Source organism: Cyprinodon tularosa, unplaced genomic scaffold (genome assembly GCF_016077235.1).
Source record: "Cyprinodon tularosa strain WSP-4 unplaced genomic scaffold, ASM1607723v1 ctg17, whole genome shotgun sequence".
NCBI classification, from domain to species: Eukaryota; Metazoa; Chordata; class Actinopteri; order Cyprinodontiformes; family Cyprinodontidae; genus Cyprinodon; species Cyprinodon tularosa.
In genome coordinates, this window is record NW_024038531.1 from 768,286 (window position 1) to 781,048 (window position 12,763).

The window sequence follows — 12,763 nt, forward strand, 5'->3', positions numbered from 1 at the left end:
ATATGATGCATTATCCTCTTCATCCTCTCCTTTTTCTTCAAACACAACCATTCAGTGTTAGAGGGTTAGCCAATCACAGTCCTTTGTTTTCATCGAGTCACTCGGGGAATAACCAATCAGAATCGCCGACACGTTTCCTGTTCTGCCCATTGTTTTTTTCTCGTTACCAAGGCGACAGCTCAGCAGACGTTGTGGTTGGCTGAGCCGCTGTTACATCAGAGTGAAGCCGGGATTTCCTCTCCCCCTGCCTGGCTGTGTGTGACCCACCTTGCGTCGTTATGTGACAGAGCAGCAGAGCCGTGAACGCCGCTGTCGGGAGGCAGCACGCACTCTGTACACGTGAGGCGGAAAGTTTAACATTTTCACATCCAGTGTGTCCGTCCGAGCACCGCGCCGGCTCTCCGGGGAGATGTATCCACACAGAGCCGAAGAAGTTTAAGGCTACAGAGGCGTCATGATCATCTTCATCTGGATGTCTTAATTTCAAACACATCTTAACTGCTCCCAAAGTGACCCACGAAAGGCGGAATTTACCGTAAGTGATGTAATAATAAGCAGTGGAAATGTACTACTGTGAAGTTAGTTCCCTGATATTTCTCCTCAAGGGCTGAAACTTTCTTGAACAAATCTGATCACATTACTTAGAGGTACCTTTTCAAACAAGTTCTACAATTTCTTTTTAGGTTTTGTTATTTGTTCTGGCACATTTTTTAGAGGAAATACAACAAATGCATCATCCAAAAGTAGCCTACTGATGAATAGACAAAGTTTAAATGAATGGATGGAAGAAGAGTGAATCAGTTTTAATGGTTGGATGGATGATTATTACATAGTTTTAACTGCTGGATTCATTGATTGAGGGACAAATAGTTTTTATATATGGAAATGTGGACAAACATTAATGGACAGATGGATGCAACAAAAAAGTTTGTTAAAGAGACAAATACAGGTATACAGATTGATGTTTCCATATGAAAAGAGGAAATACAGCCTAGATATTCAATTTTTCCATGAATATTATTTCCCCTCTCAAAATATACTTATATGAAAATTATTGGTCCTGTTCCAGAGGGGAAAGGAAGCCTATATAGTGTATGTATTAGGATATAAGTAGTATATTTAGACTGTTATCAGTTGTGTGACTCTAATGTTGAGTCAAATATATCATGGTGTTAAAACTAAAATATTTAACATTGCTGATTTTTATTTATTTAAAACTGATATATGGCAGTTATTCCCACTGCCGCTAAAATAATTCAATATATATTATTACAGCAAGAATAGTTATACAATGTTGTAAGTGTAAAAATCTCCATATTTCTCAGTCATTTCTGTACTTTTTTTTTTACATTTTGTAAAAAAAATTGCTATGATGTAAAATGTACGTTTTTAATTCAAAGAAGTAAGTATTCCTTAATATTAGAAACGACCTGATTATACTGTAGAAATGGTAGCAAATTCTATCGTTGTTAATAATAATAAAGTACTTGGAAATTTTTTTTTTTTTAGAAAGATTGAAAATAATTCCTGTTTTAGAGGGTAATTAAATGAATCAACAGAAGGAACCATTTATTTGAAAGCAGATACTGTACAGAAGATGCCAAAGATTCAGTACCGATCCGATATGTTCTCTGCATGCATCAGATAAACTTTTTAACACATTTTGTAGAGTTCAATGTTAAAAAAAAGGCTTTAGAAATTGGCATTACTTATACAGCTAACAATAACCAACAACAACAGGTATGAGAACATTTCACTGAAAGAAAATTTAAAACAATCCACTGGACTTTGTTTCAAAGTTTGAAGATGTTTGGCCTCCCATCCAGGAAGCTTTTTCAATTCAAAATGTCAGGAATAGTGTTGAGCTTGAGGTTTTATACAGTAGCCCAACAAAGCCTTGTTTTTGTCGGAAAAGCCTGCAAATTGGAACAGACAAAGGGGTCCATCCATTTGGAATGGGGGTTGTCTGGCTTCTTTTGTTAGACTGCAATGCCCCATACCCGTCTAAGTGCCATCTAAGTATCTCACTGATGTATTAATTTATTGGTTATATAGATTTTAAACAGAAGCACACTATTTATTTATATCAGTGTCCTTATCTCTGAGATTTTAAATGCAGGCCGATATATTCTGTTTATTCACCGATTATTACCAATATTGACGTTATGGCTGATAACCAATGTTTACCTCTGCCATATATCATATTTTCCCTTCCTATTGAGCATCATAAAAAATATCAACCACAGTTCTGATATGGATTCTCTGCTTCAGTTAAATACCCAGAATCCTGAGCTGCATCACAGTCAAAGTCACAGGACTGGTATTCTGCTGCAACAGAAACAGCAACCACGTGGAAATAATCGTCAGTTGGTAATATCTGTACAGTTTCACTTGGACCAATACCCATATTTTTAAAATGGACCAACACCGACTGATAATGATTTTGTTACCGATATATTGTGCTTTTTTCATTCTGATATTGCTCTTAGTCTGATGGATGGAAAGATTTCTATCATATTCCTTTTTGATAACCAGAAAAAATTCCAAAGTCTGACTGCTTAAAATCAAAATAGAAAAAAAACGAACCTCCTCTTTTAGGCTCTATAAGCTTTACCCCCATTTAGGCGTGTTTTGTTGACGTACTGCTCTGAACGTTTTTGACATTTCTCTTGAGAAAACCAAACCTCACTTACAGGTTAAGCTGCAATGCTGGAAGATAATCACTTATAAAGGATCGTGCATGGTAAAAAAGTTTGACGGCCTTTAATTCCCGTCGAGTTAATGCCATGCTGAGCTCTGAGAAAGTTTACCCAACACGCACACAAAGGCTGTGGATTGAAGGAGAAGAACAATATTTTCTACCTTTCCCTTACGTCTGAATCTCGGTTCTCACCTTATCAACAGTGATTGCGTTTCAGCATATTTCCCAACAGTACTTCTGGTATCAGTTTCTACTTGTGCCCCAGCTGAGCTCCCAGTATTGAATCTCCTTACTGCCTGCTTTCTTTGGCCCACACCGGGCTGGCCTGACCTTGCAATGGAGCTTTGCTAGAGAAGGGATCAGTGGCGGCGTACGGGACATGCCGGCTCAGCTCATACACCTGCTTCAGAGCTCCCAGGGCGGCTGGCAGGCTGTCTTTAAACAGATAAGGACTGTATGCCAGAGAGGGGTGCTGACCTGTGAGCAGAGTGGTGTTTTAAAAAAAAAGACTATCTGTATCGCAGAGGGTGATTCAGCAAAACACTGCTCTTCTGTAATAGCTCTCAGAGTTAAGGGAAGACAGAGCAGCTGGATTACCATGTTTGATCCATCCCTACCAAGAGTCTGCCTGTAATAACAGCTTGAAGAGTCATAAAAAAAAAACTGTCAAAGACGCATCACTCCATTAAGATGTTTGCCTTGTTGCTTTCAGCTCCTTTACAGGCAGGAATCCTTCAGAGCTGTCATCTATAAACTCCTGTTGGTCATGGGGGGATTGGAATGCAGCATCATACAGTTGTTTCTAGTTTGTCCTAAAGAAACTCATCCGGGTCTCAGCTGAGAACTGGTTCCTTTGGAGTAAAAGTTGTCCTTTCCCTAATGTTGTCAGTATGGGGGCAGCAGTTTGACTCCAAGGCTAGCCTACATAAGGGGACATTATGTATTTATGTTTTGATTGTGTAATTATAACTGTAAATCCTTGTTTTATTTCACATTTGAATTAGGGCTGAAACAATTAATCAGATTAATCGTGATTTATTGCTTATTGTAGAAATCGTCAACTAATTCAATAATCGATTTATTGTTAAATTGAGTATAGAGACTGTAAAAAAGCCTTTAGCTGACAGAGCGACCCGCTTATAGCAGTAATTATATTAAAATTTAACAAAAATATATATAAATATTTTGCATTGAAGATAAAAAAAAAACATATTTAATTTCGTAAGAAGTCTGCTTTTAAGGAACTTTTGGCTATCCGATTATTAATCGATTAATCAATATATATATATATATGCAAAATAATCGTTAGTATCAGCCCTAATTTGAATACAGCGAATCATCAGTACGAAAGTCTAATGATAGAAACCCCAAGATAGTTTAGTTTAGTCATGTTTTAGCCACAATCCTCTTAATCCGCCTTAAAAACCTGTTTTGAACTGATGGCTGAGGCAAACTGAAATGTTTCTCCTTCCTGACTTGTCAGTGTCTCTGTGTTGTGCTACTTTCTTCTGAAAACCTTCATAAGTAATTTTTTTTTTTATTCAGTTTTTATTTACTTACTTTATTTCTACTAAATAGCTCACAGTTTTGTGATGGTTTATGTAAAAGTAATGATGCCACAATATGATTCCTGCTAAAAGATTCAGTCAGTTTATCCGGATACAGCATCCTTTCCAGAAACATTGGTAAACTTTTTCTTATTGAATCAACTCTGAATTATCAGTCAGAGATGTTGCCAGGAGGAAGGCATCTATCTGCTGCCATCCATCTGTTTGTTAGCCTCTGTAATTACCCATTGCTCTGAAACTAAATAAATATCTTATCCAGACCATATTTCTCTCTCCATTCTGTTATAAAGGGTTTTCTTTTTCCAAGGCTGACCCATTATAAAAGTAAAAAACATTTTTATTTTCCACAATTAAACCATTTTGTGCATTCTGTATTTTTTTTTTTTTTCTTTGAATAAGAAATCCATGATTCAAATCATTTGGGATTTTCTTAGTTGTTATTTTCTTTTAGTATTTTTTTTTTTTGTGACCAGTCTTTTTTTATTTGTATCGTTAGAAGCCATGTTCCCTGATGCCCTGGATGCAGCCGGGCGGGTGGAGGGCCTTTCCCTCTCGTCTCCACTACCGCTGCCCGACCTGGAGGAGGAGGAAGAGGCCGAGGCATCAGCGGAGAGGGGGCCAAAGAGACGAGGGCGCTACCGTAGAAGCCTGCAGCTTCTAAAGCCCTTCAGGATAACACACAAGTAATTTGTTCAACATTTATGGAGAAGCTCTTTCAACATCAGCAAAAAAATATATAATAATAACATGAATCATATATTAATGATTGGCTGCAGTGTTCCCTAATGTTTAAAGCTTCCTGTTTGGACAACCGAAGGTCCGATTAGTCAGCTTAGAACTCACTTGACCTTATTTTCAAATATTGTTTGGCCTAACTCACCCTAACACACTCTACCAACCAACAGGCATGCTGGTGGCTGCATGATGCTGCGGGTCTGTGGTACTTGTATGGTGCACAAAGTTTGTGAAACTATTAAAACGAAAGACTGTCTTCAAATTCACTTTAAATCAACAGCTTTATGAGTGAAACTGGACACAGTTGTGTCTCAAAAGAACCCTAATTTGAAACATGCTCCAGCAGATTGTTTTAAAAAGCATAGAGCTGGGGACAAAAGTCTTAAATGCATAAGAGAGGTAGAGCTGATATGGGGAACTCAGTAGTTTTCTGGCTGTCTAATCAGCAGACTGTCAGGGTGTAGCAGGAGGCCATGATAAGGCATGGGAACGTATCCCTCAGTGGCACACAGCACCATGTTGGAGCATGTCTCACCTGATAAACCAACCCCCTCCTCTATTTTTCTTTCTTTTCCGCTGCTCTCACAGATTTCTGTGAAGAATGTGCAAATTACTGTCCAAACACTGCAGCCAGGAGTCTCATGTTGCTGGCTCTGACCATTAAAGACGACGCTTATTTTTTCATGGGCCTGCATGGTTGATGAGAGAGCTAACATAGCATCTCTGCGTTAGCCCTGCACTCTCACCCATTTTCACGTCTTCTGTTCTATTCCAGGCATCAACACCCTGTTGATAACGCGGGCCTCTTTTCTTTTATGACCCTACACTGGCTCTCACCGCTGGCTCTGAAGGCCTATAAGCAGTCCAGCTTGTCTTTAAATGATGTGTGGGGACTGTCTTGCCACGAAGCATCAGCAGTCAACTGCAAAAGGTGAGATTTAGCTCATGAAATAGATCTAGAGTGTGAAAAAAAAAAAGAGTCCTGCTCCTGAAATACTTAGGGGACTTGGGGAGGGGCTTCAAATTCACACTATTTCTTTGCTGTAATTATTCTGGATTAGATACATTCTGTCAAGATAAATCAAACTGAATTAATAATGATTTATTTTTATATTTTAAAAATGTATAACATGGGTTTGTACGCTGATGACGTCCTTAATCTTTGACATGTAAAATCCCAACTTTTCCAACTCATTAATCATTTAGATTTTTAGGTTTTTCACAGAAAAAGTCTATAAAAAATGCAGTTTATTTCCTGTTAGAATCTTGTAGACTGTTAAATCAGAATGTGTTATTGTTTTATTGAGAACAAGTCTGGTTTAGATACCAATAAACTCACTAACACAGTTTGTATGTGTCATACCAAATTATATTCACTTATTATTAATAAGAAGAACCCATATTCAGACTTTCTAGATTTAAGTGTAAAAGATCTTAATAGATTTTGAATTAAAGCATCTCTAAGTTAGTCTATATGCCAACAAAGCTGCGAAACAACCCTTTGCTACGTCACCAAACCATCACCCTAAATTTAGGTTTGTATTAAATTTGTGTAATGAGTGTGTACAAGTGTGAATTTTGAAATGGAAAATTTATAACTCCTTGTTTTAAGGACTTTTTTTTAAACAGCTGCAGGCACCGCTTCTCTTATTAGCCTCACAAAGGAATGTTTTAATTTCTTAAAACGGTTTTAAAGGTATGGGTGAATACATTATGTATTCTTGACTAATTCTAAGTCGCAACCAAATGCTAAAAGAAAGATAGCTGGAAGGTACCTTTCTGCTCTTTTTAAACCTAAGAATATATATTTTTGCATCTTATAAAACCAATGCGTCAGCTTCTTATTGCCATAGTTGATTTTATATTGTTTTCTAGGGAAAGTTGAGGTGAGGTAGCATACACTGATTTCTCTGATCTTAGCCCAGCAGTGATTAAAGGGGTTTTAGCTTTTACACATCCAAAGATAAATACCTGGGGCAGTTATTTTCTGATGGTTCCAAAAACACTAAAAGCATTCCTCCACCGCTCAGGTATTTGTTTTAATTCACTAGAGTGACTGAAAGCAAGAAAACAAAACAACACATCTATGGACAGAATGGAAGGTTTGGGTGAAAACAGACTCCATGCATCTAGGTGATTCTGATCCATCCATTTTCTGTCACACTTCCTCCCTGCTGGGGTTGCGAGGGTCTCCAGCTGTCAATGGGCGAGAGGCGGGGTACACCCTGGACAGGTCACCAGAGACAACCAGGACCATTCATGCACACACTCACACTTAAAGAGAATTTAGAGAAGCCAATTAACCTACCGGTAACAGTCATGTTCTTGGCCACTGAGCAGGCCTGTGATTGTGATGCTCAAATTATTTACATAAAAGACAAAACATTAACGCTTCACTTCACTCTAAACAGCAACCCAAAGTAAAGTCAGAAGACAAACGTGTGATGAGGGGGTATTTTCAGACGAGAAGAGCATTCAGCTAAAGGCCCCATGTTCAAAATGCTTCACATGGAAAAAAAACTAGCTGCATTTTACTCTGAACCCACTCCACTGTAAAACATGGCAGTGGCAGCATCATGCTGCAGGATGTTTTTCTTCAGCTAGCACAGGAACATGACAGATTAAAACCTGCAGGAGACTTGACACGGCGACAGAGATTATCCTTTCATTAGAGTAACAACCCTAAATATATAGCCAGAGCTAAAACGGAGCAGTTTGGTTAAACACAGCTATGTGTTGGAATGGCCTAGCCTAAGACCAGAAGTAAAAATTCAGTTTAAAGTTAAAAAAGCAAAATTTCTTTTAATCTTATTAAGCTATTCTAAAATGACAAATGGGCTTCACTTTCGGGATGCACTTCTGTTTGGAAAACATTTTTCAAAGTCTTTGTTTTTTTTCTTTTTAATTATTTTTCTCCCACTTCACAATGACATATTAGCTTGTGTTGCTCGATCAGAGAAAAATACATGAATTTTCTTTGGCTCAGACTCCAAATATTTTCTCTGAGTGAAGCATTTTCTGGGACTTTTTTTCTCTCTCTTGTTTTTCATGAAACAATAAAATATAAAGGTAAGTATTCTGAATTCTTTATGAATTATCTTTGATTTGATGTCCTTCCATGAAAGGAAGACACCCTTTCCTTTACTGTTTCTATAGTAACAGTTATTTTTACGGCTTTACTTTCAGTCAGTATGTTGTTGTTGTTTTTGCTCCATGAGACCTAACTGATGAGCAGCCTGTCGCTCACTAATGCAGGAACACTGTGTTGGGGTCAGGAGGGGCCATCTAAGTATAGCATGGATTAGAGATTACAGTGAAAGTTGTTCCCTGACTTGTGTGCGTATGTCTCTCCTCCACCTGAGTCTCCCGGTGTCTCCCTGTCACTATAATTAGCTGTCACTGGCCGTCGCCGTTAGGCCGCCAAAGCACGGCTTAAAAAAATAGTGATGTTTACTGAATGAACTATCAGGACTAGAATAAGTCCAAAAGAAAAGTAAAGAGATGCATTGTTGTCTTTCTCACTAATGTGCTGCCTCCATGGCATGACTCGGCAACAAAGAGGGGGATGACTTTTGAGGAAGTTCTGCTGAATCGGATGACAGCTGCGTGACCGGCTCAGCTGAGGTCTGGCAGTGCATTGCCTCTTCTTCTTTCACGTGCATCAGTGTGCCTATTCAAAAGAAGCAGTAATGAACCATGTTTCCAGTTATGTCAGGCATAGCAAGAACAGTTATGCGACCCTGATAGAATGCAGAGAGATGATGGTACGAGGAGAAACTTGGAGGTGGGAAAAAAAAAAGGAACCCTTGGAAGAGTTGACACTCGCCGGTTCTCGTTGAGGTGCCAAGCTTTAACGCAATGTCCTGGTCGACACTTCCTCAAAACATCAGCATCTCTTGCCATCTGGCTAGTGGCTGTTAGGAACATTTCATCCCTGCTTAAAATAGTCCCTCTTTTGGAGCACACGCGGCTGCCTCTGAGGTCTCATTTACATTTCAGTTGCTGTCTGCGGACACTCAAGATCTTTTGCTTCTGTGAAGTATTAAGTTTACATTTGGCCTTTTTAGTGTTTTACCAGGTTTTAGAAACAAAACATTAAAACATAAAATGGTGATAACAAATGTTACACAAGTCTCAAGTTAAACAAAAATATTAACATATTAATAAATGTTATATATAAAACATTTATTAAAGGCTGGGTTGGGTTGCTACTTTGCCAGTGCTCCCCCCCTGAAGGCCAATAGTGACACTGCACTGTAGAGCTTCAAAGTCAAATGGTCTCCCATCATGTTTTGCAATCAGATCTCTTTGGACACTTATTTACCTCACTAGATTAAATCCCACAGCAGAGAACCAGAAATAAGTCACATCAGATAAGTTTTGCATCAGTTTTGTTGCCTAACAACAACTCAGCTTAGTCAGTACCCCCCTGCTTAAGGGGAGCTCAGTCTCTTGACTCATTCAGTAATGGATTCGTCAGTGTAAAGTTACATGGGCAAGTTTTTGAGAAGAGCAGACCTCAAAGAGCATCAATACACCCCATTTGCTGTATAATGACCTAAAAAATTATTGGTTTTAAACTAATACTTGGGTCAAAACCCAACTTATAACTCTGGATAGCAAATGGAGTGAGTGGCAACATATGCTCCTTACACAATTTCAGGGTATGGCCATTAAATGGGCTAGTGAACCAGTGAACACATGCACATATTGGTCGATGACATTACAAGGATAAAATGCCAGCCGATGTATCTACCTCTATATACCTACCATCTATCTCTATCTATCCTAAGAAATTTAGCAAAGAAGAATGTGCACAGGTTTAAGGTTCGACATGTGCAAGACTGGCAGAGACATAGACACTTAAGGAGTGTCTTCAGCATTTAAGCCTAAGGGTTTTTTGAAAAGGATACAATAGCATTGCATTAAACATTTTTCTAGTTTATGCTTTTAAGAAGGATTTTATGCTTTTAATCTCTTTCTGCAATGACCTATTGTCACATAGGTCATTGTAGAAAGAGATTAAAAGCATAATATGAAAATGAAAGAATGTCCGAGCAATGTGGCAATGTCCGGTAAATTCATCCCACTAAAATAAAGCTTAGATAGTGGCCATATTATTACAGCAAGGCAAGATTATTTGTAGACCACATTTAAGCAACAATGCAACACAAAGTGCTTTATATGATCAGAACATAAAGAAGAAAACACAGAAAGTGCATTGTATTGTCATAATAACTTAAGGAAATTTGGAATCTAGGATCAAATGAATTATGGTTCTGCCAATAGATCAAAGAGAACAGGTAAATAAAGCCAAACTACATTGACATTTCTTGCATCTGTAATTTTCTCTGACCCACCCACAACACACACATTTCAGCTTTTTCCTGAGGTGTGTGTGCAGCTTTCAGCTGCTGTTTAATTGTAATTTCCTCCATTCAGCACCATTTGACTTCGGATAGTAATTATCAGGCGTGGTGAACGTGTAGTTGGCTTAATGCTCTGTCTATCTCTGATACGTTTTTAATAAAGTCGTTTGGGGCATAAATTACTTTCTGCAGCTGCTCCGCTGCTGCTTTATGGACTCATTAGCCGTGACGCTTTTGGCCAACAAGGATATTTATCCACTTCAAGTTGTGTTCTGCAGCTACAGAGGTATAGCAGAGCATCTCTAACACGTTAGGTACCTTTCTTGCACTGATGGGTGTGATGAATCACTTATCATTCTGTGTTGGAGCTCACCTTTCCATAATTATCACTTTGTTAATTTCTGTTTTGTGGTTTCTAACTAGCATAATTGCCCCCAGGTTGTGTAGACTCCCCAGGGTGGACTTCTTGGTATTCTCATACACTCTTTTTACATAATAATAACATAAAAACAGGATAGATGAAATATTTTTTTAGTCATAATCTCGTTAAGGCAAAAATTAAATCTGCCAATTACTGAACTTTTGCAACAGAGGAAAGTGGTTTCATTAAATGTTATTTTTATATGTTTCAGTTCCTAATATTTACTTCTGATTCTTTTTTTGGGTGGGTTTAGACTCGAATCTTTGTGGCGCAATGAGCTGAAAAGACATGGACGAGAGGGAGCATCCCTGACCAGAGTCTTCTGGAGGTTCTGCCAGACCCGGATGCTTGTGGCTGTCTTCTCTCTCCTCCTCACTATGGTGGCAGGCTTCGTTGGACCTGTGAGTGCCGTCTGAATTACTGCTTCTCCTGTTTCTGTTCCGTTGGCACCGCTAATGTTCACCTGAGGGGTTTGTGTTTGTACTTTAAATCCTTTCGTTCACTTTCATGCTTGAAACTTAAACGAATGCCATTTCAGTTATTAGTCGCATTTGTGCTCAGAAATGTGCGTTTGTTGTTTTCTCTCTTTCTTCTTTATTTTTTTTGCTTTGGTTTTTACTTTAAAAATCCCCTCAGAGTAAATATTTTAAAGCAGATTATTTCTAAGCCTTTCATATCAGATATTAGGAACGGCTTTAGAATAAGGTTTAGATTTCTACTTTATTTCTTATCTGACTTCCTTTTGCTGTGTTGCTTTTTTGCTCCAAGCAGTTTATCTTTAATTCTGCGGTATGTTTGCTGTATTTCATCACTGCCTCTATCGGCTAATCGCATTAACTGGGTTTGCTTTTTGGTCAGGGAGGCATTTGTCTGACTTTGGTGTATAAAATATTTTCTGCACTTGATCACAAAGCAGCATTGTGTGGAACAGTTTATTTCTGCTGTAGATTAAGAGGCTTTAAACCATTCAAGCAGTCTCTAGTTTTATATGCAACATGTGCAAAAACCTTCTTATTAAGGCTGAATATCTAAGGAAACAATATTTCACATATTTGCAATAATTACATTGATTATTATCAGCTCACATTTAATTTATCGTTTTCCTCCTTTATTATTACACAATGTGCGCACCAGTCTGTGAACCCTCACCTAGAAATGAATTCTGAACGGGCAGCAATGATTGTTAAAAGTCCTCTTTTTAATCTGACTGGGATTTGTTGATTTCTCAGTAATGCATTGGGTCAATGGGACATGACTCTGAGGTTATTTACAGCCTGCCCTTTAGACTGAATGAGGATCATGCAAGGGCGTAGGTTTGATTTCAAATTTGTAAGGGACACTATTGGTGTGATGTCATTGGTCCTATGCATAAATATGTATGCTCGTTTTTTGATGCTTGATGTGTTAATCAGGAAGTATTTTGATTAAAGGGATCATGTTTACCTTGACACCAGGTTTGAACATGCAGAGGTGCTTGTTTGAAAACTGCAGCATTCTGACATTACTTGGCGGTTTCCATAACTGCCATTAAAGACTACCTAAATGTCTAGCAGTTGTTTGCAGTGCATACAAGGAGCAGGTTCAGACCTGAGATCCCTTCCAGGTCCTGCTGCGTTGAGGACTCTGAGCTGGGTTGGCTCTACCTGCTGCTATAGTCTGAACACTGCTTGAAATGGAAACATGCTTCTGCCATTATTAAATATGGTGCTGTGAGCCTGTTTTACTTCTAGAAGCCTTGGATAAACAGAAAATAAACAGAATAAACCGAAACATATGCTGAAATTAGTTAATTCTCCCTTAATATTTACAGTGAGCAGCTGTCAGTTTGCTAAATGACTTAGTTTTCTTAGTAGGAGGAGTTTGCACATGATGTTGAGTTTCAAAGAGCAAATCACCAGCTTTATACTTTACACTCTGCTGAATTGGGCTGAAACAATTAATCGTAATTAATCGATTATTGAAATAATTG

The 12,763-nt window shown here is 38.3% G+C and overlaps 1 protein-coding gene across 1 annotated transcript in view; it reads left to right on the forward strand.

Moving 5' to 3' along the window:
* The first annotated feature begins 252 nt into the window (after positions 1–252).
* wu:fb13g09 (multidrug resistance-associated protein 5) overlaps positions 253–12,763 on the forward strand; it is a 38,139-nt gene continuing 25,628 nt past the window's right edge. The window contains exons 1-4 of the mRNA XM_038281370.1: positions 253–535; positions 4,766–4,952; positions 5,780–5,935; positions 11,048–11,195. Coding sequence (XP_038137298.1) covers positions 4,771–4,952; positions 5,780–5,935; positions 11,048–11,195 — 486 coding nt within the window. The 5' untranslated portion in view covers positions 253–535; positions 4,766–4,770. The remainder of the gene's footprint in view (positions 536–4,765; positions 4,953–5,779; positions 5,936–11,047; positions 11,196–12,763) is intronic.